The sequence below is a fragment of the Cardiocondyla obscurior genome, linkage group LG12 (assembly GCF_019399895.1).
Source record: "Cardiocondyla obscurior isolate alpha-2009 linkage group LG12, Cobs3.1, whole genome shotgun sequence".
Classification (NCBI taxonomy): Eukaryota; Metazoa; Arthropoda; class Insecta; order Hymenoptera; family Formicidae; genus Cardiocondyla; species Cardiocondyla obscurior.
The window spans coordinates 6,050,506-6,077,217 of record NC_091875.1 but is presented as its reverse complement, the minus strand read 5'-3'; the positions used below and the strand labels follow the sequence as shown (position 1 = coordinate 6,077,217).

The 26,712-nt window shown below is 51.9% G+C and overlaps 1 protein-coding gene across 3 annotated transcripts in view; it reads right to left on the bottom strand.

Moving 5' to 3' along the window:
- Positions 1 to 26,712, bottom strand: part of Usp (retinoid X receptor ultraspiracle) — a 57,678-nt gene that overhangs the window by 30,649 nt on the left and 317 nt on the right. For 2 of the 3 annotated variants that reach the window (XM_070664071.1, XM_070664072.1), the window contains exon 1: positions 679 to 7,977. The exons of the other annotated variant lie outside the window; for it this stretch is intronic. In XM_070664071.1, the coding sequence (XP_070520172.1) occupies positions 679 to 763 (85 nt within the window). In that variant the 5' untranslated portion in view covers positions 764 to 7,977. Of the gene's footprint in view, positions 1 to 678; positions 7,978 to 26,712 lie in introns of those variants that run through there. 3 annotated transcript variants of the gene reach the window in all.

Genomic DNA, 26,712 nt, shown 5'->3' with positions numbered 1-26,712 from the left:
GGCGGAGGTGCGTAACAATCGCGCGAGGTCAATCGCATTCGCAATTTACAAACCGCTAATGAAACGCGGAATTTTTATCAATTTAAATCGCGTATTAGCGGGAAAAAATATATACGGCTGAATCATCAGCGTCAGCGATCTCTCATTGTCGGTGATCTCATCAATATTAAATTACTTTTAATGAGCGCGCCGTCGTCTAAGAAACACATTTATATTGCGTAATTAGACGCGGGAATTCGCTAATTGATTCCAAACATTTTCCCTTGCCCTAAAACCCCGAACTCGCGCGCGTAGCGAAAATCCGTGCATCCCGGTGCCCCTCTGTCCCGGTTTCAGCCGGCACGACTCATTTGCCGATCTTAATTAAAAATAGAGATCTAACGATCGCTCGTACTGCTATAATAAACAACAAGCGCCTGTAATTTCATTATAGAATGTTATTATACGCTCTTAAGACGCTATTAAACACATTAAACGCTGAGCCCTCTTAAAGACTAATGGCACGAATAATTTGCGCATAAATAACGCGCGGACGTGCCTTCAATTAACGACGGCTATTCAGCTACGGCGTTTCACCCGGATCGCGGCACCCGCCGGCCTTACGCGACTACTCGTAAGGTTAACGCGCGACGATCGATCGTCGCATATCAATTACTTAGGATGCTGACGTATACGTACAGGCGTTGCCACGTGCCCAGTGCTGGGCCTGAGTCCCCTGGATGATGGCCGTCACCGACATCATCGGCTTCTCCTTCTTCATCATCTTGCCCGGCTGTCTGCCCAGTCTACTTTCACTCGTCACCGTGGACCGATTTATTTTGCCTTTTCACACACACACGTGTGCCTCACGCACCATCCGCCCGTGGGCACCCCCAGCACCCCCGCGGATACGACCCTCGCGTTTCCCCTTCAGACGGTGTCCTCGCTCGACCCGCGTCGCGTCATCGCGCGAAAGGGAGCTCCCCGCCCTTGCCACCTTGTCCTTTTTTCCCCGCCCTCGCCCTCGCTAAAAACTTCTTTTGGTATCAATTTGGTATGGTTGCGCCACTGCACTTCTTTGGTTCGTTCGCGAATCGACCGCGCGACCGGTTGCTTAGGCTGTTCTACGGCAGAAAGAGAGAAGAGCGGTTTTTCGGGAGCGGGAAGGGATAACGACGGGCGCGAGCCGACGAAAAATCCTTCACTGGATCTCGTGCGGCGACCTTGAATCCCACACGGCATTCACCGACAAGTGGTCATGCCTCCCTTCCACCGAAGGGCTCGAGGTAACAACGCCGTCAAGTCACATTCTCGATTTGTGCTCCTAATTTCAAGCTCGTCTCCCCTGCGTTCTTTTTCGATTATTTATTACATGCAGGGTCACAATTATTTTAAGCGTTAACGTATACGAAATGTTCTTTCCGCGGGCAACGAAGGATTAAGGTCTTGACCGGCGTGATTTTTGGAACACTCCTTCGGAAAGACGGTGGAAACGGGGATTCGAGAAAAATCGCTTTAAGTGTGCCAGGCGTGACGCGCGCAATTAGTCACGGGTTTGAGCAGCGCGCTTTAATTTTTACCGTGGCCCGGATTGCGAAACGGCCTGAGCGTGGCCGCGTTGAGCGAGAGAGGCGTCCTTTCTCTATCGTTCGTCGGGATTACCTGTCACGGCGAGCGGATCGTAGATCCCGCGAGATCCGGGCACGAGATGAAGACGCGCCGCGCGTAACACGCAACCGATCGCGCCGGACTGACTGCGCGACGCGATTCGGACGCTCGGACGCAAGCCGAATATCGATGTTCCGATTAAAACTCGCTCCGCGCGGGACGATAACGTCCCGTGGCACGGAGCTCGTTCGATTGTTCGAGGTGAGCGCGCGAAGCCTGCCAGCCGAGAACAAAGACCCGTCGGCGCAGACAACCGTATTTTACGCTTTTTGCGCGTTCGGGAAGAATTCGCCGAGAAAGCCACGGACGGGGGAGAGACGCGACCGGGAGAGAAAGAGCGCGAGAGAGACGGCGCGCTTGCCCTTGCGAGGTCGCCGCCGGAGACCCGCGGGTGGCGGGATTCCTCCCACGGGATATCTCGCGGAATAGCGCGAAGACGAATGTGGCCCGGCTCGTGACCCGGCCTTCGAAACGCGTGGAAAAAGCGCCCGTCGTCGAAAAGACTTGGCAAAAAACGCGCGGCGTGTCGGTGACTCCGACGAGGCCGACCTCGTCGCTGTCGCTTTCGTTCGTTCGCAGGCGCGCGCGCGCGCGCCAGATGAGGATAATGCCGGACCGAGAATAAATCTCGCTTTTTTCGATAATTTATTTCGCTTTCCTCTCGCGCTTGTAAAACGAGGAAAGAAGAGGGGGAGGGAAAAAAAAAAGAGAAAAAAAAGGAGGCCGGGACGGAGACGAATGCGCGCTCTACGTGAAAGCTGGGGGACCTCGACGGCGACGACGCCGCCGTTCGCATTCGTGGGCGAACGGTATTTCTCAAATATATGCGCTCGATCGTTATCTGACCGTGAAAATCTGACCGCGCGGAGCGAAACACCTCAGGAATAATTAGCATGAAATTACAACGCGACGGAGTGCGCGTACGAGACGCGAAACCCGATATTAAATAACGAAGCGATGTTATCGAGGCCGCGTTGCAAAGTTAAAAAGAAAAAGAAAAAAAAAAAAAAAACCACTGCCCGTCGTTTTCTAAACGACGGAAAAAACGCGGCTCTTTCATCGACGAGGGTCTCTAAAAATATTTATCACCGACTTTTATGCAGCTTCTCCTTCGCGTCGCGCCGCGATCTCGAAATAACATAAAACCGGCGGATTTCTTCGCGCGTGGTTCGCACGCACACGCTCACGACCTTGACCACACACGCACGTAGGAAATGCGATTGCCTTGTCTTCGCGATCGACGTCTTACGGGCTTATTCGCTGCGCGCGAGAAAGAGAAAGAGAGAGAGATATGCGCGATAGGCCGCGACTTACGTAACCCACACCAGGCAATTGCACGAAATGCACGTGTACGTGTGTGCGTGCGACTAGAGCCGTTGTCGTTGCACTTGTCATGCGACAAGGCTGCCGGGTACGTCAATTGGCGATGAGAATGTCGCCGGCGTTGGTTTACGGACAGATCAATATCGCAAGTTCGAGCGAGTCTGTAACGCGCTTGGGGTTTACGCTAGTCCTTCCTTCGTCGCGCGAATTTCTCACTCCGGGAGAGTTTACCTCGGTTCGGATGCTGCGACGATCTCGGTACCGCGTCTCCATACTTCCGACGTGGAAAACGTCGCGCTTTGATTATCGATCCTCAACGCGGACTCCGACTCCCGAGCTTCTAATTTTCGTCCGTCTTTTTATCTGACCTTTTTAAACGGACGATTAATCCCTCCCTTGCGCGTCACGAACTCGTTCCGCTGCCTCGCCGTCAGACCGATTGTTCCCAATCGCGAAATGGAATCGATCATCCATGTCGATCCGTGGGTGGATCACGATACCGGCGCGACTCTTTCGTGACCGATCGCTAATGTCGAGGTTGAAGTTCAAGGTTAACGCCAAGACTGCGCCCGACCTGCGCTATAGCGGAAAGGCAGATCAATATGTACCGGGTACTGTACGGATTCGTGGACGAGGGGGGGTATCGCGGCGGTCTCGACCGATGCCCGAGGTTGAAATTTTACGATGCAATATTTCAACGCGCGCACTGCTCAGAATTATACATATATGTATTTTTTTTTTTTTTTTAAGAACTTTGGAGAATATGAATATCGCGAAGTGACTTGACTGCGTTATAGACTCGCTGCTGACTCATACGAATGCCCGAGGTTCGAGGTCGCGGATAGATCGCGCGAGATCTCGCGTGATTTTTTAAAGAAGCGAGTGACCAGGAATAACGACCGAGGAGGCATGTGAACGGAAGTGTCTTAAAACGTCGAGGGCGCGAGGAGCCAGTTCTTCCTGCGTACTACGTGTACGCGCGAGCACGTTGCGATTACATTTTCCCATTCGAGCGTCGTGAAGCGGCACAATAAAACGGAGTCACTCGATACGCCTTTTCGCGTCACGGCCGGCGTGACGTGTTACACGCCTTATCAATAGAGGCGATACCGCTCCGGAGGCCGGTGATAGGCTGACGTAATTAAAAGAGGATGATCGATAGTGTTATTATAAAACGCGCGAGCGAGCGGTATATTGTCCTGCAAGACGATCGACCCGGCCACGTTAATTCTGACGTCGCGCGCACGGGTCAACGGCAAAAATGTGCCGCTACAGAGAACGCGGATATATTTTATGCATGACACGCGATAGGCGCGATCCCTTTCATGCGCCACCAATGGAATGCAGATTTGGCCGGCCGATTGGCCCACCGGTTTATTGAGCAGCGGCGGAATTTATGTTACCGCGAATAATGCATATTACAACTATAAATCCCTTTGAGAAGTTTTTCTGCGCTGGAAATGAACGCGATAAATCGGAGATTTTTCACTTCTCTACGTCGCACACACCTCGTGGGGTATTTTTTTTATTTTTTTTTTTTTAATTTACTAAATTAAATTTTTCAAAAATAAATTTCTGCGATAAAAAAAAAACGTTCTGGCGCTACGTTAATTTAAATCTCCACGATTGTAATTTAATTCCCGCGCGCGACTTAATGCGCACGAATCTTGACCACTTCGTAGAACTGACGGCTCGCTCACACTCGACACGTGGAAAGGACATTGACGTGAATGAAAGGGATATTGCCACGGGTATTTTTTTTCTTTTTTTTTTCCTCCATTCGGCGAGACGCGACGAGACGGTTTTTATCAATTAAAATCGGACTTTCGCGGTAATGGATGTCTTCAGCGAGATTTTCCAAACACAACGAAAGGCGTAAGGTAATCGTTGCCGACAATTGCAGTTGGTTTAAAAACGAGAAAATGAAATAACGTGAGCTGCGTCGGCGGATTGATTGTGGGCAATATCGCGCACTGTTACGTAAATGCCGTGACATTTAGGGTCATACACCGACGACATGTGAAAACGGGGCGTCCGTAGGAGGCGGCGGCGGAGACAACGACGACACGCATCCGCGATTCGCGGCGGGTCCGGCTTTATGCGTGCATGCAACGCTGAATGTCATCTCTCGAGGTATTGATTTTCCACAATACGAGCCCGCGTGCCTGTCCGCAGGACGGCTTATTGAATTTTCAACAATTGCGATATGTATAGCGGCGATATGCAGAAGACGTGTACGACGACGGCGAGAAGTCACCGAGCTACAGCTGTCGTTATTCAAGCAGATTCTGGTATAACACACGCACGCACGCGCTCGCATAAATGTATTCAATGTTCCAAGTCGCTCGAAAAGCTCAGTAGTACAAAAAAAAAAAAAAAAAAAAAAAAAAGACATTGTAAAGTGACATGTATCGTTTACTTTGTATATTCTTTAATAATAAATTTAAAATAAAACTAATATCGATTTGAATTTAATTTCCTTCCTTATTCCTATTTTAGTTTTACTTTTAATTCTATATGCAAGATAAACCAATTTTTATTCGCATTAAAGACAAAAAAAAATAATAATCTTAACTATTTTTTTAGAAATTTTTTTTAAGAAACAAAGTGTCTTTAACGTCATGATCGCAATCGAATTTAATGCTCGAGGGACAGAGTGTGAAATTTCGCGAGGCACGTGTGTGCATTCAGCCGCGCGCGATACGCGGCTAGAGAAGTCATTGCGCTTGTCGTTACTCCGCACGGGTTCAAGTATAGCACGTGACGACACTCGTTCAGATCATCGGGGCGCGCTCAAAGGCGAGCGGCGTGACAACAACTCGCGTTTCTGGCTGACGGCTGGTGCTTCTTGGCAGCCGGCTGCAACAAACGGCGGGGCTAATGGCAAGACGTGAACGCGCCCACGATTATCAGAGGACGCGAAGACTCGAGAGCGATGCTGGTACCTTTCTAGTACACACTATTTTTATTCTACGTTTTTTTTTCTTTTTTTTAAATTTTCTTTCGCAGACAATAAAAATTCGAAGCGCGACGATCGATCGGCACCCGCGCAATAACTCCACAGCAAGTAACGGACCGTTCGCGTTCCAACTCGTTCACCGTGACGGGGGTTAGGCCGTTCGCGTTTTCGCGGCCATCGGCCGATCGTTCCGCCGTTAAATTTAGTCGCGGGATTATTTCGAGATTACTTCCGCGTGCCCGCGATGGACGGTGCCCGTCCGCCGATCGGTGGAGGAAGGGACTTCGTGTCTCGCGTTGAGCGGGTCGACGCGACCCAGGCAAGGCCACCGTACCACCGGCTGTAGCCGCCGTTTATCGATCTCTGGCGACGCCGAGGGCGGTCACCGCCGCCACCACCGACAACCACCGCCGCCTCTGGCCTCCGTCGGCGCTCATCCGCTCTCGAAATGCAGCTTTCGCGCCGACCCGCTCGCGAAGGTCGCGAAAACTGCTCCCGAAGGACGCCCGGGGATCATGCACTCTCGCTCTCCCCCCGGCTGCTGCGGATCGACTGGCGCACTGTAAACAGAACCGCCGACGGCCGGTGCAACGCGGCGCAGGGAAACCCATTGGCACACTGCTGGCGACTTTGCGCGCGCTATCGATCGCACGACGACGACGCCTCGTGCTCCGATAATCGTACACGTCGGACGCGCGCAAGGCGGTTTTAACCCTTTAAACGCGGACTCGGATTGCGCCCCGGACAAGGCCGCCAGACCTCACGCGACTGGGAACGCTCTCGCGGCGACGAAACGGGTACGGGTCTCGAACAAATAGAACGAATGAAGAACATGTAAAATTTCTTATCTCCTCGGCTACGTCAGGCTTCCGTTTTCATATAAATTGTAGCGCGTTCGTTAATCGAGTTATTTCATTTCGAGAAATAACTTTGCCGATTGATCACAAAGTTCTCTGATATTTTCGATCGAACTTGGAAAGATTCTGCTGGCTGACCGATCGCTTCTCGATTCTAAACTTGACGGACAAAAAAAAAAGCGACCCACGAAGAAATTGACGTTACGATGAAAAATACTGGGATAATAAATCGTGAAACGAGATTAAAAACTTGCGCGTGAAGCACAATTAATATAACTTTTCAAGCTGACGTTTGCGAGATCTTGATTTATAAAATTACAACTATCGATGAAACGAACAGAAGTGCACGAGGCACGTAATAAAAAGAGCGAATCTTTATCGACGACGGACGAAATTAAATGCCGGGGCAGAAGCGCGTCTGCGGAAGGCACTGCCAAGTTTAACGTCAAGAATCTACTTGCCGTTGTCACCCGCGAAGCTTTCTGTGGGCGCGGAGGCAGAAGGGGTTAACTTAACGGAGCCTTCGCCTTGCGGTGTGCATACGCGGCGCGTCGTCAGCGACGAAAATAAGCAACACGAAACGTGCAACGTCCGAGTGTGGAGTTGGTGGCCAGCGCGAGATTTGGCAGCGCGTGAACCGTGAACGCTTTCGCGCGCGCGGAGCAACAACAAATCGCGCCCGCTGCACCGGCGGTAAAAGAAAGAGGGAGAGCTCGGTCTTCTCGAATTTCAGAAACGCGGGTGAGCAAAACGCGCGCGGCTCTTCCTGGCCGGTTCCGCCGGCGAATGGCGTCGGCTTCCGCATCACTGCGGTCCCCTCTTTTTATTTTTAATTTTTTTCCCTTTTTTTTTTCCTTGCCCTCTCGCGCACACAACACGCCGTCCACTGTGCCCTCGAATCCTCGAACCGAAGACACCCAACGCGAGTCCTCTCGCGCAGAAACAGATCCGTCGATCTCGCCGCGCGAAGAACGCGGAAAGTAAACGTCGCGGCACTGAACGATGCACTCGGAGGAGAAAAGAGAGAAAGAGGAGAGAACAAGCCCGTGACGCACCGGACGTGCGACCCGGTCACCAGCGAAGTCTCGGAGTGAAAAGAACGAAAGAGGAAAAGAAAGAGGGACGGCGGAGAAACGAGTGAACGAGGAGAAAGGCAGGAATGAGAGGAAAGAGAGAGAGAGAGAGAGAGAGAGAGAGAGAGAGAGAGAGAGAGAGAGAGAGAGAGAGAGAGAGAGAGAGAGAGAGAAAGAGAAAAAAAGAGGTGAGAGTAATGTGTAGTTGCACCCAGTATGTCGAGAAGAGAGAAAGCACAAGAGGAAGAGGAAGACGAAGAAAGAGAGAACGGTGATACCTTTCGCGCGTATCCGAGCGACCCGATTCACCGACTGACTGACTCAATGACTGACTGACTGACTGACTCGGAGATGCACGGCGCTAAAGGCGACTGAGTGCCAGCCGGCCGGTCTGGCTCTCGTTGCATGTGAGCGTGCAGTCTCGGGAGGACGAGAGGGGGAGACTGGGACGGGTGGAGAGCGGCTAGGAGACAAGAGGGGTGAGACGACAGCGGGAGGACGCGAGGAGGAGTCGACGAGTGAGCGAGCAAGCGCGAGGAGGGGAAGCGAAGAAGAGAGACCAGGGGAGACGGAGTGCAACAAAGTCTCCCTCCGCTCGGCGGCTAACGCTCCGCTTCTTCCACTTGCACTTTTGTTGCGCGCCGCAAAAGAGCGAGATAGAGAAAGAGAGAGAGAGAGAGAGAGAGAGAGAGAGAGAGAGAGAGAGAGAGAGAGAGAGAGAGAGAAAGAGAGAAAAAGAGAGAACGTGAAACGATCAAGCGGTTCGTTCGATCGGCAGATCGCCTCTCTCGAGACGACCTCGACAGCTGTGGGAGGAATCCTTATCGAGAATTACCACGCGGGAGCATCGCGGAAGCCGATCTTGTAAAGGCGAAGTTTTGGCGGACGAAAAGAAAAAAACGGAGACTGCACTTTCATTTCTGAAGCTTGACAAAAAAAAAAAAAAAAAAAAAAAAAAAAAAAATTAAAACTTTCGATAATGAAACGCTAGGTCCCTTACGAATTCGGGGACGCTTTTGCGTAATTTCGCGGTGGAGCAATTTCGTGAGGGGAGTCACGCGAGAGGCTGATTCCCGCGAGAGGCGGATATCCCATTCTCTGAAGTGACCGCAGGGTAATTTTGTGAGCATCGAGAGACAGAACTATCGGGGCTCCTTTCACCGGCCGCGCCGTATGCACGCGACTCGTTAAACCGCGGCGGTTATTATCGCAAGCGGCAGACGGTCGTAATGACTTATTGAACGCGACTCGTGTGCACAAAGCTCCCCAGCTGACGACGGAAAATAATAAAAAAAAAAAAAAAAAAGTAAAAAGTTACCACCGCCGCGACAGAGTCTGGAGAGAGGACGGCGGAACCGTGATTCTCCGGTGTCTTTTTCTTGAGAAACCGCTTATGAATTTACCAGCAAAGTCATTCGCTCGCCGCGTATTCGCTGGCCGTCGCGAATCGATGGAGAACGTGCACCGCGACGGCGACGTCGACGTCGACGATGATGGAAACGCGACCCGCGCCAAGTGAATCTCGCGCGCCACGCCGGAGAAACGGAGAGGGATGAAAGAACTCGATGGAACGTAGCGAAAGATAGAGGAGGAGAGACGGCGAGAGGGAAGATTACCAGACGACACGCGAGAGAGAAGGAGACGGACGAGCCAGCGGAAAGAAGCAACCGATAGAGCTTGTGCCGCCACTGCGAAGCTTAGGAGTCAAGTTCTAGTGCACGGCCGAAACGGGAGAGTCGACCGCTTCCCCTCTCGCGGCTACGTATACGGCCGTCCATCCCACACCGACCCCGCTCGGTCGGAGGTCCGGAGTGGAGGAAGCGGCTCCGAGACGTGGTGGGAAACAGGGGAAGCAAACGGCGAAGCGGAGGGAAAAAGGGGGACGAGCGGGGAGCCCTGCACGGCGCGTTGTGCAACGTCGAGCGTGCGCGAGCCACCGAGAGAGGCCCTCTTCTCGTCTCTCGCACGGGGGATTCTACCAGGTGTGACCGAAATTTGCGCGCGGGTAGCAAAGGGGAAACCGATAAAAGGGCGCAGAGGCGCGGGAGGTCGCGGGCGAACGCGCAAGCGTGTGTACACGCGTACTCGCGGCCACGGGCAGGCATACGCGTGCGTGCGAAGGAACGTTCGATCCGAGCCGAGGAAGAGATGTTTTTTTCACCCCCTTTCCGCCCCCTCGTCGCTCTGTCGCGGGCGGTGGTAGACGGCCTGGTGAACGCGGACGATTAGAGCGGCGGGCGCAAAATAATTTTCAGCGGACCGCGCGGCTGACTTCTATCGGGGACGTAAGAGCCCCCACGAAAAGCGTCGCGGGGCTGACGCGCGGCGTTACCGGGTAATTTTAGACGCCGTTGCGAATAGTCGGGCGATCGATGAAAATAGCCGAGAGAGAGATTCGCGTAATGAGATTCGGGTCGACGCGGGTGAGCCCGTCGCGAAATAACGGCGGGGGCTCCTTCCTTCGGGGTACACCTCGGCCGAGCATCCGGCGCGAACTTTGATTTCGATGGGGCGTATTCAAACGTTGCGGCAACGCGTTATTAGCCGCGAACGTGCCGACGTGCATATACGGGTACCGCTTGTGCGCTTGAAACGTGACGTCGAACGAAAAAAAAAAAAAAAAAAAAAAAAAAAAGAGAAAGAGAGAAAAGAATGTTTTTCAAGATCATCGCGTTGAACCGAGTTACGAAACGCGTTTGTCCCATTAGCGGATTACTCAGGATGCGGGCTCGTACGGGACGTATTGCGTATTCCACGCGAAGCCTGGATTAATCTAGGATAAACGTGAGCCGCCGCGTCGAATTCGGGCGAAATTTTCGTCGCAGAAATAAACCGCGGCCGCTCGCCTCTCCTTCCCACGATCTCTCTCACGTACCGCGTGTTCTACGAGGAAAAATCTTATAAATAACCATTTGTTCTCGGTAACGCGTAACACTGGCCGCCCTAGGAGCGGCGGCCATTCATACGACGGCATTCAGACGGATGCGTAAATGATTCTTGGGGGAAAAAAAAAAGAAAAAAAAAAAAAAGCGACACGCATACATTCGCGCGCTCACGCGAGCAAGTGGCAAATATCTTTTAACATGCAAATCCGACGCCGCTATCTACTCCGGATCGTTCGTGTTTCTTTGAAACCCTCTGAACTTAGTAGTAACGATTTTACATCTCGACAAAGGCGACTGGTCTGCCAACAATGACCGGAGAAAACGTGTGCGTACCCGGCGCGTAATCTTTTTCCCTCCAGCCCGTGTTTACGTAATCCGCCGTTTTCTTTACAATTCCGATATGTTCGACTGTTTACGAGAGGCCGACAAACATCGATAAGAAGTCCGCTCGAGCGTCCTCGTAGCCGGAGCCGTTCCCTCGAAAAGGGAGAGGACGCTCTTTCTCTCGCAGATGTGGACCGCGAGCAACCTGCGCCGCACCTGTTTCGATGCCGTCGATAGATTCGCCATGGCAACATCCTAGGCACGCCCGCTGTCGCCGCGGCGAGAGCTGATTTTTGAAGGGAACCCCGCAAGCCGAAGCGAACGGAAACCTGTACTCGCGCCCGCGCGCACTTTCGACGAGTTATCTACGTTTATTTGCATAAAAAAAAAAAATAGTTCGGCGAACCGTCGCGATACGCAGGAAATCGAGATAACCCGCGAGGCTCGCCGCGAACCTTGGCGCTGCTCGAAACGAGCTCGAGGGAGCGTACGCGATCGTGGGAATTTCGCGAGTAAAAATTTCTCAGCGCCGGAGAAAGGTCGTGGAGAGACGGTCGCGTGGTCCAAACGTAACGAATCCTCCCGGACGGTATAAATATAGCGGAATTAATAATAGCCGTCGAAATCTTACTTATATCGCCGTGTTGCTGATCGTTATCGAGGAAGAGACGCTGGCTGAGCAAATAATTTCACGACACGTCAGATAACAATGCTCGGTCGCAGATTTCCGAGATACGCCCGGCGAAGGCGGGCGTATATCGATACGCCGCGGCAAGTGCATAGCACGTTGCGATACCGCGGAGGGTCGAGGAAGTCGGTTCGGTTTTTGCATTCATCGATGGCCCATATGCCGACGAGCCGACCGACCCGGCCAACCGTGCCGCGACACATCTACCACGGCCATCACGCGAGGAAACGCACACACCCTGGGTATTCAGTCGCCACACATACTACCACCGGCTCACCGGAACGACGTTCAGCCGTGTGAGTCGCGCGTGCATGTAACCCGTTTGCGAGTGGTTGTCAAGGTTAGCCACCTACTCGCCGCTTGTGGGCTCCTGCACTCTCGCCTGGTGCATGCGAGCCGTCTTTCCAGCTTTAAAGTTTATTACGCGCTGTAGCGCGGGGAACATCGCCGACCCTATCGCCGCCGTCGTACGGCTTTATAAAGGCGACGGCCGCGCGCGAGATTATATTTAACGCGCCGTCTGTACACCGGCGCGAAGTTGTTGTTCCGCGTGCGTCGACCTTGTTTTTACGAAATTCTGGGTCGCCGCCTGCCCCCGCGGCAACGCTCCGCCACCCGGCTTTCTTATCAGCGATACGCGCGCACATTACGCGAGGCTCGTTATCGCGAGGAGAAATGTTAACGTTTTCGAGCGCAGCGAAGGTTAAACTGATCCTCCGGTTTATCGCCGCCATTTAATTTATGCATTGTCTCTCCCCGTTGCGTACCTACTTCTCAAGTTTTACCTCGGAAACGGAACGATCTGAAAGACCATCGCGAAACTCGCGAGCTGATTCCTGCCCTACGATCGAGTAGATAATTGTCATCCCGAGGGATAATCCGAAAGAGACTCGACGTTTCGGAAGCTCATTTCAATTTGGCGATTATAATTTTCCCGACTTGAATGCAGGTAATAAATGTTGAAACTTTCTATTCGCAAATGTAATTAGTTAAGATCGAGTCAACGTTGGGACGAAATGTAGGCTCATAGGAAATCGATAATTGCATCTACGTATGCACGAACGCGGCGAGGTTCCCTCGGCATTCCGTTTCCCGTGTATTCCGCGTTTTGTTCCGTTGCAGCGCGCGCGATATTCGCCGGCGCGGACCACCGAATGACGCACGGCTCGTGATCTGCACGCGCGAGAAAATGCACGCAGGCCCGGCTGCCGGTTTTTTTTTTTTTTTTTTTTTTTTTTTGCGAGCGTATAGCAGTAGGACGAGAAAAGGTTAACTGGACTCGCCGATATTCCGTTTACATTCTTCGTCGGAACTGGTTTTCGCCGGGCGTCGTCGTCGTTCGTCGTTGTCGTCGTCGCCGCCGCCGTGAATTCTACGCGGTCCCTAGAGAGCGAGATCGGCCGAGTAAACCGGCGCGAACAAAAGCGAAATCCGGAAAAATTTCGTCCGCAGGCGGAGAGCGGGCCGACGTTCTCACAAAAACGCGCTTCCGAATGCGCCGCGATGCACCTCAGCCGCCCTGTGCACTCTCGGGATCGATATTTAAATGACAGGAGCGCCGGGCTCTTCCGATCGTTGGGCAGCGTATCGCGTAGGTATTGAATATCAGGTCGGTCCGGATCATCGAGTTCCACTCGCGCGTTTGCGATACCGAGCGGGCCCGCGTCGAAACGCACAAACGAGTCTTTGCGCCTCGGTGCACTCGTCGTTCGCGCTGTGCCCGGGAAGTTCGCTTTGAAAAGGACACGCAAGCGAGATTCCTCGTACATACGAGGAGAGGAGAAGGGAACCGTACGGACAATTTCGATCGGAATATATTCCTCCCGGTGAAGTTTCGGCCGAGGTTTTCAAATAGAAGGCATCGCGAGAGAATATTATAATTTGGCGGCGTTTCACGTAAACCGAGCTCGTAAGTCTCGTAGAAAGCGACGTAACGTGCATGCCTCGCGGAAACTCGCAATATCGCATAATGGACCGCGGCAGATGCTGCCGATAGCGTGCGGCTCCTCCTCGCGACGATCGGCCTCGAGCGGCCCCGCTGCCTTCGTAGCCGAGCTGAGATCGGCGGATCGCTCCACTTTTTATCCCGCAGATTTAGACTTCCTGCATTTATGTATACTGCGCCGCGTCCGTTCGCCGTATGCTAGCTGCTAGGCCCCGGCACAAAAGCGGCGTGGCCGACCCCGAATCTACCGAAACGTTACTCGGGGCGACGAAAACGGCGGTACGGCGACGACGACGACGACGACGATCGACGGAAAGGACCGCCGAGGGAAGAAAAGAGGGAGGAAAGGAGAGAAAAAGACGAACATGGGCGAAGAAGACGGAAGACGAGCGCGGAGACGAAGCAGCTGTTTCGTTCGTCTGGTCTCGCCTGTGTACAATGCAAAATTCGGCCTCTAATTCTAAAGCGGCTCGCCAATCAGCCGCGTCATTGTTCGCCCGTTGTGAAAGCTCGCGATTTTTTCGGGGAGGGCTAATCGTTCCCTGAATCCTAATGAGCGACTCCGGGCGAGGAAAGGAGAGAGAAGAAGGCAAGAGAGGAATTCGCAAAGCGAGAGAAACGACCACCGAAAGGGATATTCAACGGGCTCGAACGGCCGATCGCCGCGGTGCCCCCGAGTCGCATTTCGACGGTCCCCGAAACAACAAGGAATCTTAATTACAGAAATGAGCGATGCGCGATTATTGTGTTTTATCGGCGAGTCGTTATTTCCTGCGAAATTCGCACGTTGCTCGGCGCTGGACCTCGGCATCGAGACGGAATCGACTCGATCAATTTCTCGAGAGGAACGCGGACTTGGGCGTTCGTTAAGCACGCGATTCCCGGCGTCAAAGAACAGTCATCTAGAGAGCGATCTCGAGAGAATTCGCGTGCAGTACCGATTGCGTTAACGCGATCGCGCGCGATGCATGTAGCTGCCCGCGCTATAAATAATGCCCGTCCACCGAGAAGCGACAGAACGGATGATCAATCGGACGTAGGTGTGAAAAGGAGAGGTGGACACGGATGAGAAGAGAAGAGCGAGAAAGAGATAACGATAATGCACGCGAGAGAAAAAGAGATAAAGAGAAAGAGAGAGACGAAGACGAGAAGGAACAGGATGAAGGAAGGAGGGAAAGGAAAGAACTGTCAAGGACATCGTACGTGACCACTGCATTGCGACGGCGGATTCTGTCGTGGATCCCGAGATTCCTCAACCGTGCCGTAGACGAGGAAAGGCTCGGCGGCGTCGACTTTGGAGGCGACGTGTATAAATAGTACGTTCACCCGAATATCGCTCGTCCTCGCGGCCGATCCGAAACGCGTTTATTTCGCGCCGGGGCGCCTCCTTTACGAGGTCACGATACGAGAAGCAATACCCGCCGCACGTGGACCGCGCCTCGAGCACGTCCGACTCGTTCTTTCCCCAAGTTCAGCTAACCCTCGCGTTTAATCGCAGAAGGCTAATATTACGTGACATTTCGACGAGGTGTTCTCGTCCCTCAGCATTTTCGCGTCGTGAACCGTTGCATATTATATGCGTTCCATGTGACGGAACGCAAAATAAACCGGGGATGCATAATCTATGGTGCGGCGAATTTCGGGGGGAGAGCCGGCACGCCGAAAAGTCATTGGAATATCGATTCCTGTCGCGATTCAGACGACTGGGCCACGGTTTCATTTACGCAAACATATGGCCGCGTGTCGGAGAGCAACGGGGAGTGTTATTCATTATCGCGAGATGCGTGGCGCACTTCGCAACTTTTAGGCTAAAAATAGCGTAAGCGGTTATCTGTGCAAGCACGTGCGTTTTTGTAGCCCGAGCGTGTTGTCACGATGTTATAATATTGTACGAGGTTTAATCGAAATGCAAACGGCGATATAACGAGGCTGAGATAAAAAAAAAAAAACCTCGTGACTCCATTCGCTTCGACTTTTCTTTTCTTTCTTTCGTTTTTTTATTCTTTTTTTTTTTAATTTTACTTTTTTTAGAGGGAGCGATAGCCGGAGAAAAATGCGTAATTGCTGACGATGTAGACGCCTGCTTTTGTACACAGCGGTTCAAGGTAATCGAATCGCACAAAGAGAGCGATATTTTTATCGGCGTTACTGTATCTTACGGGAGGAGGAGAAGTAATTTAACCCGGGAAAATACCGCGGGCTACGACAGCAATAATAGGGTCCGATATTTTGGTCAGAATTTTCTGTCAAAATAATCTATAAGTTTCTGAAACGTCACTTTCCTTAGCTGGCCGTTCAATAAAGCCCGTTCGGGATATCACGAATTTTCCGGATGGACGAAAAAGACCGGGAACCGCGCTTTCTCCGCCTCGTCTTATCTTCACGGTTTCCCACCGGGCCACAAAGTGAACCTTGACCGAGTTAAAGCTCGCAGCCGTCCGGTAAGGTACTCGGAGCTGGATTTGTGCGCTCGATTTCGCGAAGAAAAAATAAAAAAAAAAATTATACCTACGCTCTCTCGGCGGAAGTCACGTATCTTGATACGAAAATTCACTAAGCCTCATTATTCCCTTTTTTTTCCTCCTCAGAGTTTAAAAATAAAATCCTAAAGCATTTTGCGCAAAATTTAGATCTCGAGATACTAATTTATACACGACGAAAGTAGGCGCTATAAAGCACCTTGATACGAGGCTTATAAAAAAGCGGATTGCATTTTATTTTTTTTTTTTTCTTTCTCGCGAGGCACGGTAAATCTTTATTAAGCCCTCGATTAATCCGTAGCACGTTACGCCGGTGATGGTGCGATTAAGAAGTCCTAGAGATATCACGAAACCAAGTAAATCACCTTAAAAAGAGTTACCTCGCCGTCATCGACTAACGTCGTATTCGTCGTCTACTTACGTGACGAAGGGGTATAACGCCAGCGAACGTGGTAGGACCCGGTGCATGATAACCGATACAGATATCGTGTGGTACTCACCTGCAATAAAACCAAAGAAAACAAATGTTAATAACGAAGTTTGCGATAAGTATAAGCGTGCTGCGACGTGGTTGTTTACGAGCGTAATTCGCGGTACTCGTATCGCTATTATAATTACGTAGGACGTTAAAAAGTGAAGAAATCAAGGTGGGATCTAAAAGACCTTTTCCCTCGACGCTCGTATTTCGACGTACATATAATATATTTTTAAAATTAATTTCCGCTCGACTTGAGCGCACGACGCCAAAGTCCATTTTGCTCAGAAATTGATCTCGGGGATTTATCTCGTAAAAATCGCGCATTATTTTCCAGCGGTGGCGGAACCGCCCCCCGGCATATCCGAGGGGATGGTCCTTGCCCCGCTCCTTGCGTCACGTTTACCCGCACTTGACCCAATTTCGAGCACGCGCGCAATTTCTTTCTCGCCTCTCCCGGGTGAAAAAGCTGTATTTCCTTGCGTCCTCTCCTTCCCGCGACAGGCGCTTGCATTTCAGCTGAAAATTGCATCGCACGAGTGGCAGGCCGGCCTTGACATTCCCGCCGCATGATCGGTAAATGAAGCCTCGTCACGTAAAACCGCGGCCGGTGCAAACAAGAGAGAGAGAGAGAGAGAGAAAGAGAGAAAGGAGAGACGAGAGTGATCCTTTCGACGAGGCGACTCTGTAAAGTTCGTCGCCTGCTAAATATACACGGGGTTTTATCGCTAAGCGACGGTCCGCTATTATTACGCCGGTACGCGCGATCGGTTTTACCTTCGATTTGCCCCGGGCACTCCCCCAATTAGCAGGCAAGCGTAAAACGCGCCGGCGATACTTCGGGGCGATAAGTAAAGCGAGCATTTACATAACGCGTAGCCGATTAAATCGACAATCGGCGGGCTGTCCAACAACGAGATCCGGGCGCACCTGAGATCGCCCATCGATCGCGGCTGTTAGGGCCGCGCGAGATTACAATACGGAATTTTCGAGCGCGTTTCATTAGAGGCTATCGGAAGGAACGATCGGACGCCATTCCTAATTGAATCACGCCGGACGTTCGGCGATTCTGGGACGCTCTACGTTTGCGATCTCCCGTTCTATTCTCGGGTACGGCGCGGTCTTGAAATCCAATGCTCATCGCTTATTGACGAGTCCACTGAACGTGTTCGGAATTAGACTCCCGCCGCTTTCAAACCGAACCGCGCGAAGATCAATAATTTGCATCATATCGACGCATTTGTTCTGAAATTAAATATTCGTATTCTCCCCGCGAGTCCCTCGAGATCGTCTAGTGTTTCTTGAGTTTTCTCTCCGAGAGATATTTCTCTTAGCGATATTGCTGCCGAGCTACTATTGCATCATTCGGCAATAAAAATGTATTTATGTGACGACGTTTAATAAAGCAGACATTTTGCGGAGACGAAATGTAAATCGCGACAAGAGGAGAGAGCGAGGGAAGGATGTAGAGCAATTCAGACCAATGATGCCGGAGAGGACCTGTTGGAAACACGAGAGAAAATAGGTCGTCTGTTCGATCGAGATTTACGGGGTAACGCGCCGTTCTTTATGCACCTCGCGTCGCTGAGATTTTTCCGCTCCGGAAACGTTCGGATGACGAAATGCACCTGCGTGCTTCCCGTACAGCCACGCTGCATCCTCGGGACAGCGCCATAAATGGAACAAGATTATCCGGAAACGAACCGCATAGCGACAATTGTTCGCAATTTTCGCAGATTATTTTTTACTAAAGAGTATTGATCCTGTTTCCTTTAACTTGAGAACGCAAGTCCAACAAGTGCGTTATGTATAAATTGGCGAATTAACAATGTAAGCGATACCGATCGTATCGCGATAACAAGCGTATCGTGTTCGCACACGATGTACCCGTGGGTTGTAATTGATCGGACACGGTGACACCGCGGGGTGTCGATTGTAATTTTTACGAACCTCAAATAATGATATCGCTATCGCCTCGGGTCATTGCTTTTTTTTTTTTTTTTTAAGCGGGGCGCGCATCTCCGTGCCCGGACGGAACGGGGTGGTACCAGGGAGGGCGACTGGGAAGCCGGGAACGGTACGTACGCTGGTCAGGGTACGCAAAAGGAGGAGGCAAGTGGGTCAGTAGGTGACTCGTGCTAAACAGTGCACCAGGAGTGTCCCGACATTGACCCATATGTCTACTTCGTATGTGCACTCCCGCCCTTCCTTCCCCCGTGACCCTTCCTCCTCTCTGTTTCGCTGCCCTGTTGTCGGTCCTTCTCTCTGCCTCTCTTCCAGCACCCCCTCCAGCGATGCACTTTCCAACCAATTGCATATAGGGTCCGCTTGCAGCGTGCCGGAGTGCACTTGCCCCACTCTACCCGGACGACACCCTGGCGCCGAACCGCCGCCCCCGCCCCTTGACCTCTCCTCTCTTTCTCTCTCCCGGGCAACCAGCGGGCGGTGGTGCGATCGATGCCCTACACCGGGTGACGAAACTCGATGCTAAATGTAAGGCTCTAAAGTACCCTCCCGAGCTTCTTAACGTATCCTCGTGTGTATCGCAGCTTACTCTCCTTTTTCCTTTTTCTTTTTTTTTTCTTTTTTTTCCCTCCCTCTTCCGGTGCGCGCACGTGGTGGCCGACTTTACGTAAACGCGATCGACAGCAGCACCGCCCGGAAAAAAAATCACGGGAGGGTTCTTTGACATTCATCCGGAAGTTCTTTGAAACCCTGATATAAGACTACGATAAATTTAATCTAATTGCAGTTACATAAACCATATTGTTCGGCTCTCGCCTCGCGCTTTCATTTGTAGCCTCGACCTCGCAGAGACCCTGGGGTCCTAGAACGATCCCGAGTGTACCATTCCGGTGCCTCTCCACGAAACAGCTGCGGAGCCGCCGGAGCGCCCGGCACCATCGCGATCTCACCTGTCGGCGTTCCGCGCGAGGTGCGCTCATCGCCGACCTTGAAGGGGACAGCACGATAATAAATCGTTTCGTAACGCAATCTGCGTACGCGGGTGCGTGGCGTCAAGGCACAGTCTTGCGGAAATATAAACGGCGCGCCTGGCAGCGTACGGGGAACGAAATGAAGAGACAGACACGGGCAGAAAAAACGTGCGAGAAAACGAGAAAAAAAAAAAAAAAAAAAAAAAAAATTTAGAGTCGCGCGTGGATCCAGCCGACATTAGGCGCGTTTTTCTCACGCGGTACGCAGGCTTCTCTTTCTCCCCCGCCCCTAATCCTGCCGTGTGCCTTCGAGACAAAAACAAAAGGGGCACCCGCGAGTCCCCTTCCTCCGCGCCCACGCTCACATTGCGTAACACGCTTGCACCAGCCGTGTGGGAAGTCCTGCGTTTTATTCCGCCGCAAAATGGTATCACCGTACCGGTGGCGCATGTAACCAGGAGTATACGTTACGCTCTCAAGAGCGACGCCGACGGTACTTCTACTATGGAAACGACGTAGTCACGAGGACGCGTGGCTGTAGGGAGAAACATCGCTACGACCATAGATCTTTTTACTTTGACTGCTGTTGAATATCGAGATGACGGAAGAGCGCAAAAAATGTATACACGTCACTTCATGAATAATTCTAAATGTAACAAATATTTAAATAACAAAAGAGTTTAAGCGCGAGGTAAAATGTGCTTTACGTTAGGGGAAAAGCAAGAGAAAAAATAATAATAATTTTACAAAGCGCATTGATACATGCTTTTCACGATTTTCTAACTCGACGTAGCTCGAGGGCGGAAAGAGAAAATCGATACGAAACAACGGCGAAGAGCCGCAATTTCCCCGTCTGACTGAACGGAGAAGCTGGTAGATAAAAAATTTCCGCTGAAAACAAGCTGTATCTCTTCTCGCTTTCGCTTCTTTCCTTTCAAAAGAGGGGGAAAAAAAAAAGAAAAAATTCTAGACCAAGATAATGTTTAGAAAAAAATTCCAAAAAAAAGAAGAAAAAAAAATCTGTTACGACAAATGTTTCTCTCTACAATGGATCATCTTATCGAGTCCTCTTTGCGAACAGCTATACATAGAAAAGAGTGTCGGCGCAACTTTATTATCGTCGCAACTTTGTTATCGTCACCCGTCTTTATCGCGTTGTATTTAAAAGTTTTACATATCTACTCCGTTGCGCTGGTCATGCTCGCGGCCTACGACTCGCGTGGACTTTTTTTCTGCCCGCTCTTCGGGTCCATCGTGATGCTATTAACGTCGGCGAAGTAAATCAAACGCGTCACGTCCCACGACGATAAAACATCGAGAAACGACTCTCTCGGTCGAGAACACGGAAAATTAAAAGCCCTCGCGCGATTTTTTTTTCCTCCGTTTCCGTTCGTGAGAAGAAAAACAATTTGTAAATTATCGACTCGCGATACTTTTAATTAAGATTTTCCCCTCCCCGAAATGTAGTCTCTCGAATTCCTGGCCCGTCGGCCGGAAGTGCAGCGTTACTTTTCTTCGTTGTCACGGCGCACCGTCGTTTCGCGACGCGCTCGTGCGTTGCCGCCGCAATTGGTTAAAATTACCCGACCGTGCGTCGATTCCGTCATCGATCCGACGGGCGAAATTCGCGCGCGAGATCGTCCTTGAAGAAGAACGCGCGGAAATCGAAGCGGCAAAGCGCGCGCGATCGTGCAACCGCGTGGAGATATCTTAATTGCTGCCCGCATAAGGCGGAGAGAACGGCGGCGGACGCGAGTGCGCGATCCCTGTAACTGAATTATCAGTACGTGTTTAATTAAGGGGAGGGCAGCGCGCGGCCGGCTCGTGCAACTTCGCTCCCGGCCAAGGTCGGCCCGCAGCCGTGGCGAAATAATTGGCGAACCGACCGCGCCGCGGAGGAACGACGTCTAAGATATAATCGCTGGGAGTTTCGCGCTCCGACGGACTTTAGAAATTCAGACCCTGAGGAAAAGTGGACGACGGAGACGTAAGCGGCGCGTCGGAAGGCTCCCACGAAATCCCTCTCGCAAACAATTTCGAATCATTTGCGCTCAAAGCGCTCCTCGCGAGTCTTCGCATGTGGCAATTAACCGCTGAAATTTCGAGCCCGCTCGAACAAAGACGATCACCGCACTTCCACTTAGCCCTGCCGCAGCGTGATTCTCCTTCTTATTATTAATCTGCCGAATCGCGCGCGACACGAAGTTTCAAGTGGCGATCGAGACAAGCGCGGCTTCGAAAAGGTGCGCCGAGCAGAACGCGATCTACTTCATTTGTCCCGAGGGCGGTAGATTAATTTTCCCTTTGTCACTCACTTATCAGCTATTTATCGTTAATCGTTGTGTGTCACCGTGTCAGGGACGATTATTTATATAGCCGTTGAACGCGAGCGCATGCAGAAGGCGCGCTTTTTTAGTAGGTAGGCCGAGTAGACCTAAAAAAAAAAAAAAAAAACCCTCCTCTCCGTCAATGACGTGAAACAGCAATCGTGTTTCCCGTCATGTGCTGAATAGACGGTGATCGAGTTCGTGCTTTTCGTTCCTTTTCTCATCGCTACGTCGAACAAAATGTATCTCGCGGTAACGACTGTAATACGCGGTGCTGTTATCGATCTCCATATCGCCGAGAGATCACACCCAAAGAGGATCGGCACGCGATTCGCGGGGGAAGAAAACCGCGGTCGGTTTAGCGATGCATGAACAGCAAATCGCGCGGCGGCCTTCGTTTCGCGGCGCGTTACATGGAGTAGGTGTGTCCCGTTTCCGTGCCGAGTGAACGCCAATGTCACTGGGTCGGCCAGATTCTGCACTCGCGTCGACGAGAACCCGGCAACAATCAGCGCGCGGTGCAACAATTGCGTAACGTCGATTGCATAATTGCGCTCGGGAAGAGCGCGAAGCGCAGCGCACCTCCCGGATCGCGTGCTGCCACGATCAATAAACTCGCCGCCGTCGCGTCCGCACGTTTCCTCGCGTTTAGCGGCGTCGGCTGTACCGTCGCGTGGATGACACAACGATTGCGCATCCCGCAAACATTTCTGTCATTCGAATTGAAATAGATACGAGGAACAAGATACGAGAGTAGCAACGGGGGATTCTCGTTCGCGCTGCACCTCGCGAATTTTTGCTTCGTCGTTTCGCAAATCGACGAAATTTCTCGCCCGAGAGGATTCCCTTCCGCCTGCGCCGTCCGGGAAAAATAACCGGCGACGTCTGCGATCGCAGGATGTTCCGGCCGCGGGCGATACGGCGGGCCAAGTATCTCTGAAAGCAAGTATGCGTGTCCTGCGCGCCCACGCTAGCAAAATTCTATCTCATTAATGGATGCAAAATCCGAGCGCAAGGGCGAAGAAAGAGGAGCGCGGGGAGAGGAGGAAGGCATCTCGTTCTGCGTTTCGATACTAACGACGGTTGCGTTCGCAATTAGATACGGTGCGCGCCGCTTCTGAGAAACGGCATACCGCACCTGAGAACACCCGCCTTAATGACGACCAGCGACGGCCAGGCCGTTTGCCGGATACTTTTCCACCTTCGCGATCCCGCGGCAATGACGAGCGGAGAACGGCGGAGCGACGCGGAAACGCCTGTTGCATCACGTCATAATCGTATTTTATTCTCCTTTTTTTTTCTCCTTTATTTTTTTATTTTTTTGTTTTCTTTTGCAAGAGAGCCCTTCACGGACAGACCCTTTGCGTGATCGACGTGAAAACGTTGTTTCTAGGAAATCTGTGCGAGTGTAACACAGGGCTCATGGTTTAGCGCAACCGAGATGACGCCGGCAGATGTCCAGCCGGGCTGCCTGCCGTGCCGACTTGCTCGAAGTTCAAACGTTGGATCCGAAACGAGAAAGGGGAAAAAGAAAAGAAAAAAAAAAGACAGGAAAAAGTAATAGTAGATTCAAAAGACAGGCAGGACACGCGGTCAGGCTTGGACAAATTCCTTGGAAAAAAAAAAAGTACAGTGCTCGGGGCATGATTAATTGCTTCCTCCGTATGACTTTTATACCTGAGATGCACTACGTGCACGACTTTGAAAAAGTGAAAGACGGCTAGACATGTTTCGGAACACCCTGTATAGTCGAGAAGTCTAGGATAGCCTGCGGTATAAAATCTTGTTGCACTTTGAGATTTCGCATCGCGCCTGCTGTGTTGGCGCTCTCTCTCTCTCTTCACCTCGTTCCTCTCTCTTTTACCACCTTCCTCTCCTCGGGACTCGTGATACTCGCTTTGGAAGACCCTGAACTACGCTGAACGCCGAGAAGAGGAGTATGGAAGCTAGAAGAATAACAGGAGCAGCGTATAAGGCGTCGTCCGATGTGGTGCATGGTGCAGGAGGACGGCGCTGCGAACGAGAAGAAGCAGGAGCGCGCGAGAGGGGTAAGAGGGATCAAAGAAGGACAAAGAAGGCGAGAGAGAGAAAAAGAGAGAGAGAGAGAGACACGGGGGAGAGAAGAGAGAGGCGACGAAGTGGAGGGAGAGGTACACGTAGCAGCGCGCGGCTCGTCCTTGGACTTATATAACGAGGAAGAGACCAACAGGGAGAGGAGAAAGAGCGAAGGAGAGAGGAGGCACGCGAAAGAGAACAAAACGTCGCGTGGATGGTGTACGCGGATTAAAAATGAAGGATAAAGGGCGACGCTGGTGGAACGCGCCCAGCGGCAGCAACAGCCAGCAGCCTGCAACTCTCCCGTCCCGGACAAAGAAATCCCGGAATTTTGTTGATCCTTTCAGGACGACCAGGCAGGTCAGAAAACTCACGGATGCACTTTTGCCTGGCACCGCACGCCTTTTCCGCTTTCCGCCGTCCTTTCCGAGGCCGCCTGTGAAAATATCGAGAGTCTCTTCCGCTGCGGTCGCAAAAACCGACCCGTTTTCCACGAATTCTCTTTTTCGGCGCGTGAGGAGCAGGCCAGCGCAGAATTCCTTCGAAAATTTGCTTAATCTTTTCTCTCGCCACTTACGGGATATCGAGCGACAGGTATACGAAGTACAGAGTAAGCGTCTCATGCGGCAAGAATTTCTTTCGCGCTTATATTCTTTTGCGAAATTAAATGCGACGTTCCCCGGTTGGTTTTTCCTTTCCTAACCTCCGGCCAGCGAATTTGCCTGGCATGAAAATTCACATGGGACGGACGAGCGTTCTGTCCGATTGACCGCAGACCATTCCGCAAGCCGGACCGCCGTGCTTGAGCGACGTCTTGAAAAGCGAGAGGAAAGCAAGCGGCGAGGCGACGAGGTATGCGAAGGAAAAAGCAGCGAGATGCGGGAACGAGGCGAGGAGTCGTGGCCGTGATCTCGCGGGGACCGGAATGAATGCAGAAAGGTCGCCGGTTGGGTCGCACACCGCATCTACCGCGCCAAACTTAGAAACGAGACGCTCTCTCGCGAGAGCGTGATTCTACTTCGCGTGCACGTTCGCGCTTCTCTTTTTTTTTTTATCTCTCTCGCCCACCCAAAAATCCGTCGTATTCAATTATTCAAAAGCCAAAATCCGCGATCGGTAAAATAATGAATATACGAACGCGACGGAAAAGAAAATGTGAAGCAATCGAGCGCTAAAGTGAAAAATACTGCGGGGATTTTAATTTGATTTTCATGAAACTGTTTCGTTACTCGCATATGAATCTAAATCCGTACCTAAATCTGAATCACGAGAATAGACATATAATGAGCGATATGTGAAACGTGCACAATCGGATAGAACGAAAGATCTAATTACGTGACTAATTGATTGAGCAAATTTGCCGTCGAGATAAAGTTGTTTGAATCAACAAGTGATTAATTCCGCGTAAAATACGGAATTCCGATGATTTACTTCATTATTACGCTAATAATCGCGATTAATTAATCATCGAAATATCATGTTAACCGTGGGACTCGCTTGCGTGCCTTCGACAAAGCGGACAAGTTTTACCGATGCGATATTAATTTTTTATAGCCAAACACACTACATTATTCAGACTCGGAGCTACTTTTTTACAAAAAAAAAATTTGTTTAACAATGAAACTTAACCGAAATAATTCAGACAGTAATAACGTTGATATGCCGTAAAAGCAGGAGCGCGTAACAAGCTCTGCAACCTGCATCTCGAGCCACTCAATCACGCTGTTCGAAGGGTGCGTCGCGCGGTAAAGTAGCGTTAGGGCAAAAATATCCTCGCGCTAACCTTGCGGTAATTTTTACACCGCGGCAGGTCGAAGGGCGACAAAATTTTCCCAGTCTCGATTGACGATCGAGAAGGGAGAGAACGGAGGGACCCGGGCGTGCACCGTCGGGATGAAGGAGAGGGTGGACGACGACGCGGGAGGGTTAATTCGCGATGGCTTGAGGTAGGGCGCGCACCAGCGGTCGGCAGGTGTCGCCACGTCGCGACGCGGCACGGCGAGGCCAACGCGAAGCGAAGCGAAGCAAAGCGAAGCCGAGACGCGGTGGGACGCGGGGCGATAGCTCGGTCAGGCGATAATAATTCTCACGTGTGTGCGGCCCGTGCGCGCCGCCGTTGTCAAACGACACCGTGACTCCGATCCGCGCGCCCGCCGGGGGCCTATGTAGGTTAAAGACACGCAGTTACGGCCGCGCCGTTGCGCAACGCGGAACGCCCGTGCCAGTCGCACTCTCACGGCTGACCGCCGGTCGGGGTGCCCGTCGCTTTCTCGCCGACGAGAGGAGAGAAGAGAGGAAGCGGAGAGCCGCGCGCGGGCGGACCGCCGTCTCCGGATTTCTCGTTCGATTCGACCGCCCGTTCCACCACGTGCCCGTAAGCGATCCGCAGGATAATGCCCTGGAGGTGTAACGCGCGCGCGCGCGCGTTCTCTCCTTTTCCCTCGCCGTTTTGGCGGATGCGGATCGAATGCGAGCGAGCGAGACACAGCGAACGCGGGGGAGGCGAGGGAGCGCGCGAGAGAGAGGAAGGAAAGAGGCGGAGGAGAAAGAGAAGGAGGACGACGCCGATGGGTACAGTCGCGATCAAAAGCGCGCCGCGTGACATAGATTCGATGCGCGATTTTCGTCATCAGCTCGGCACGGTCAACCTCGAGGGCCTGGGTCAGCCGTCGTCCGAGCCCGCGTCGATGAGGAACGTCGTCGGCGCAAACGACGAAAGCCCCGTTGGCCGCGCGCTC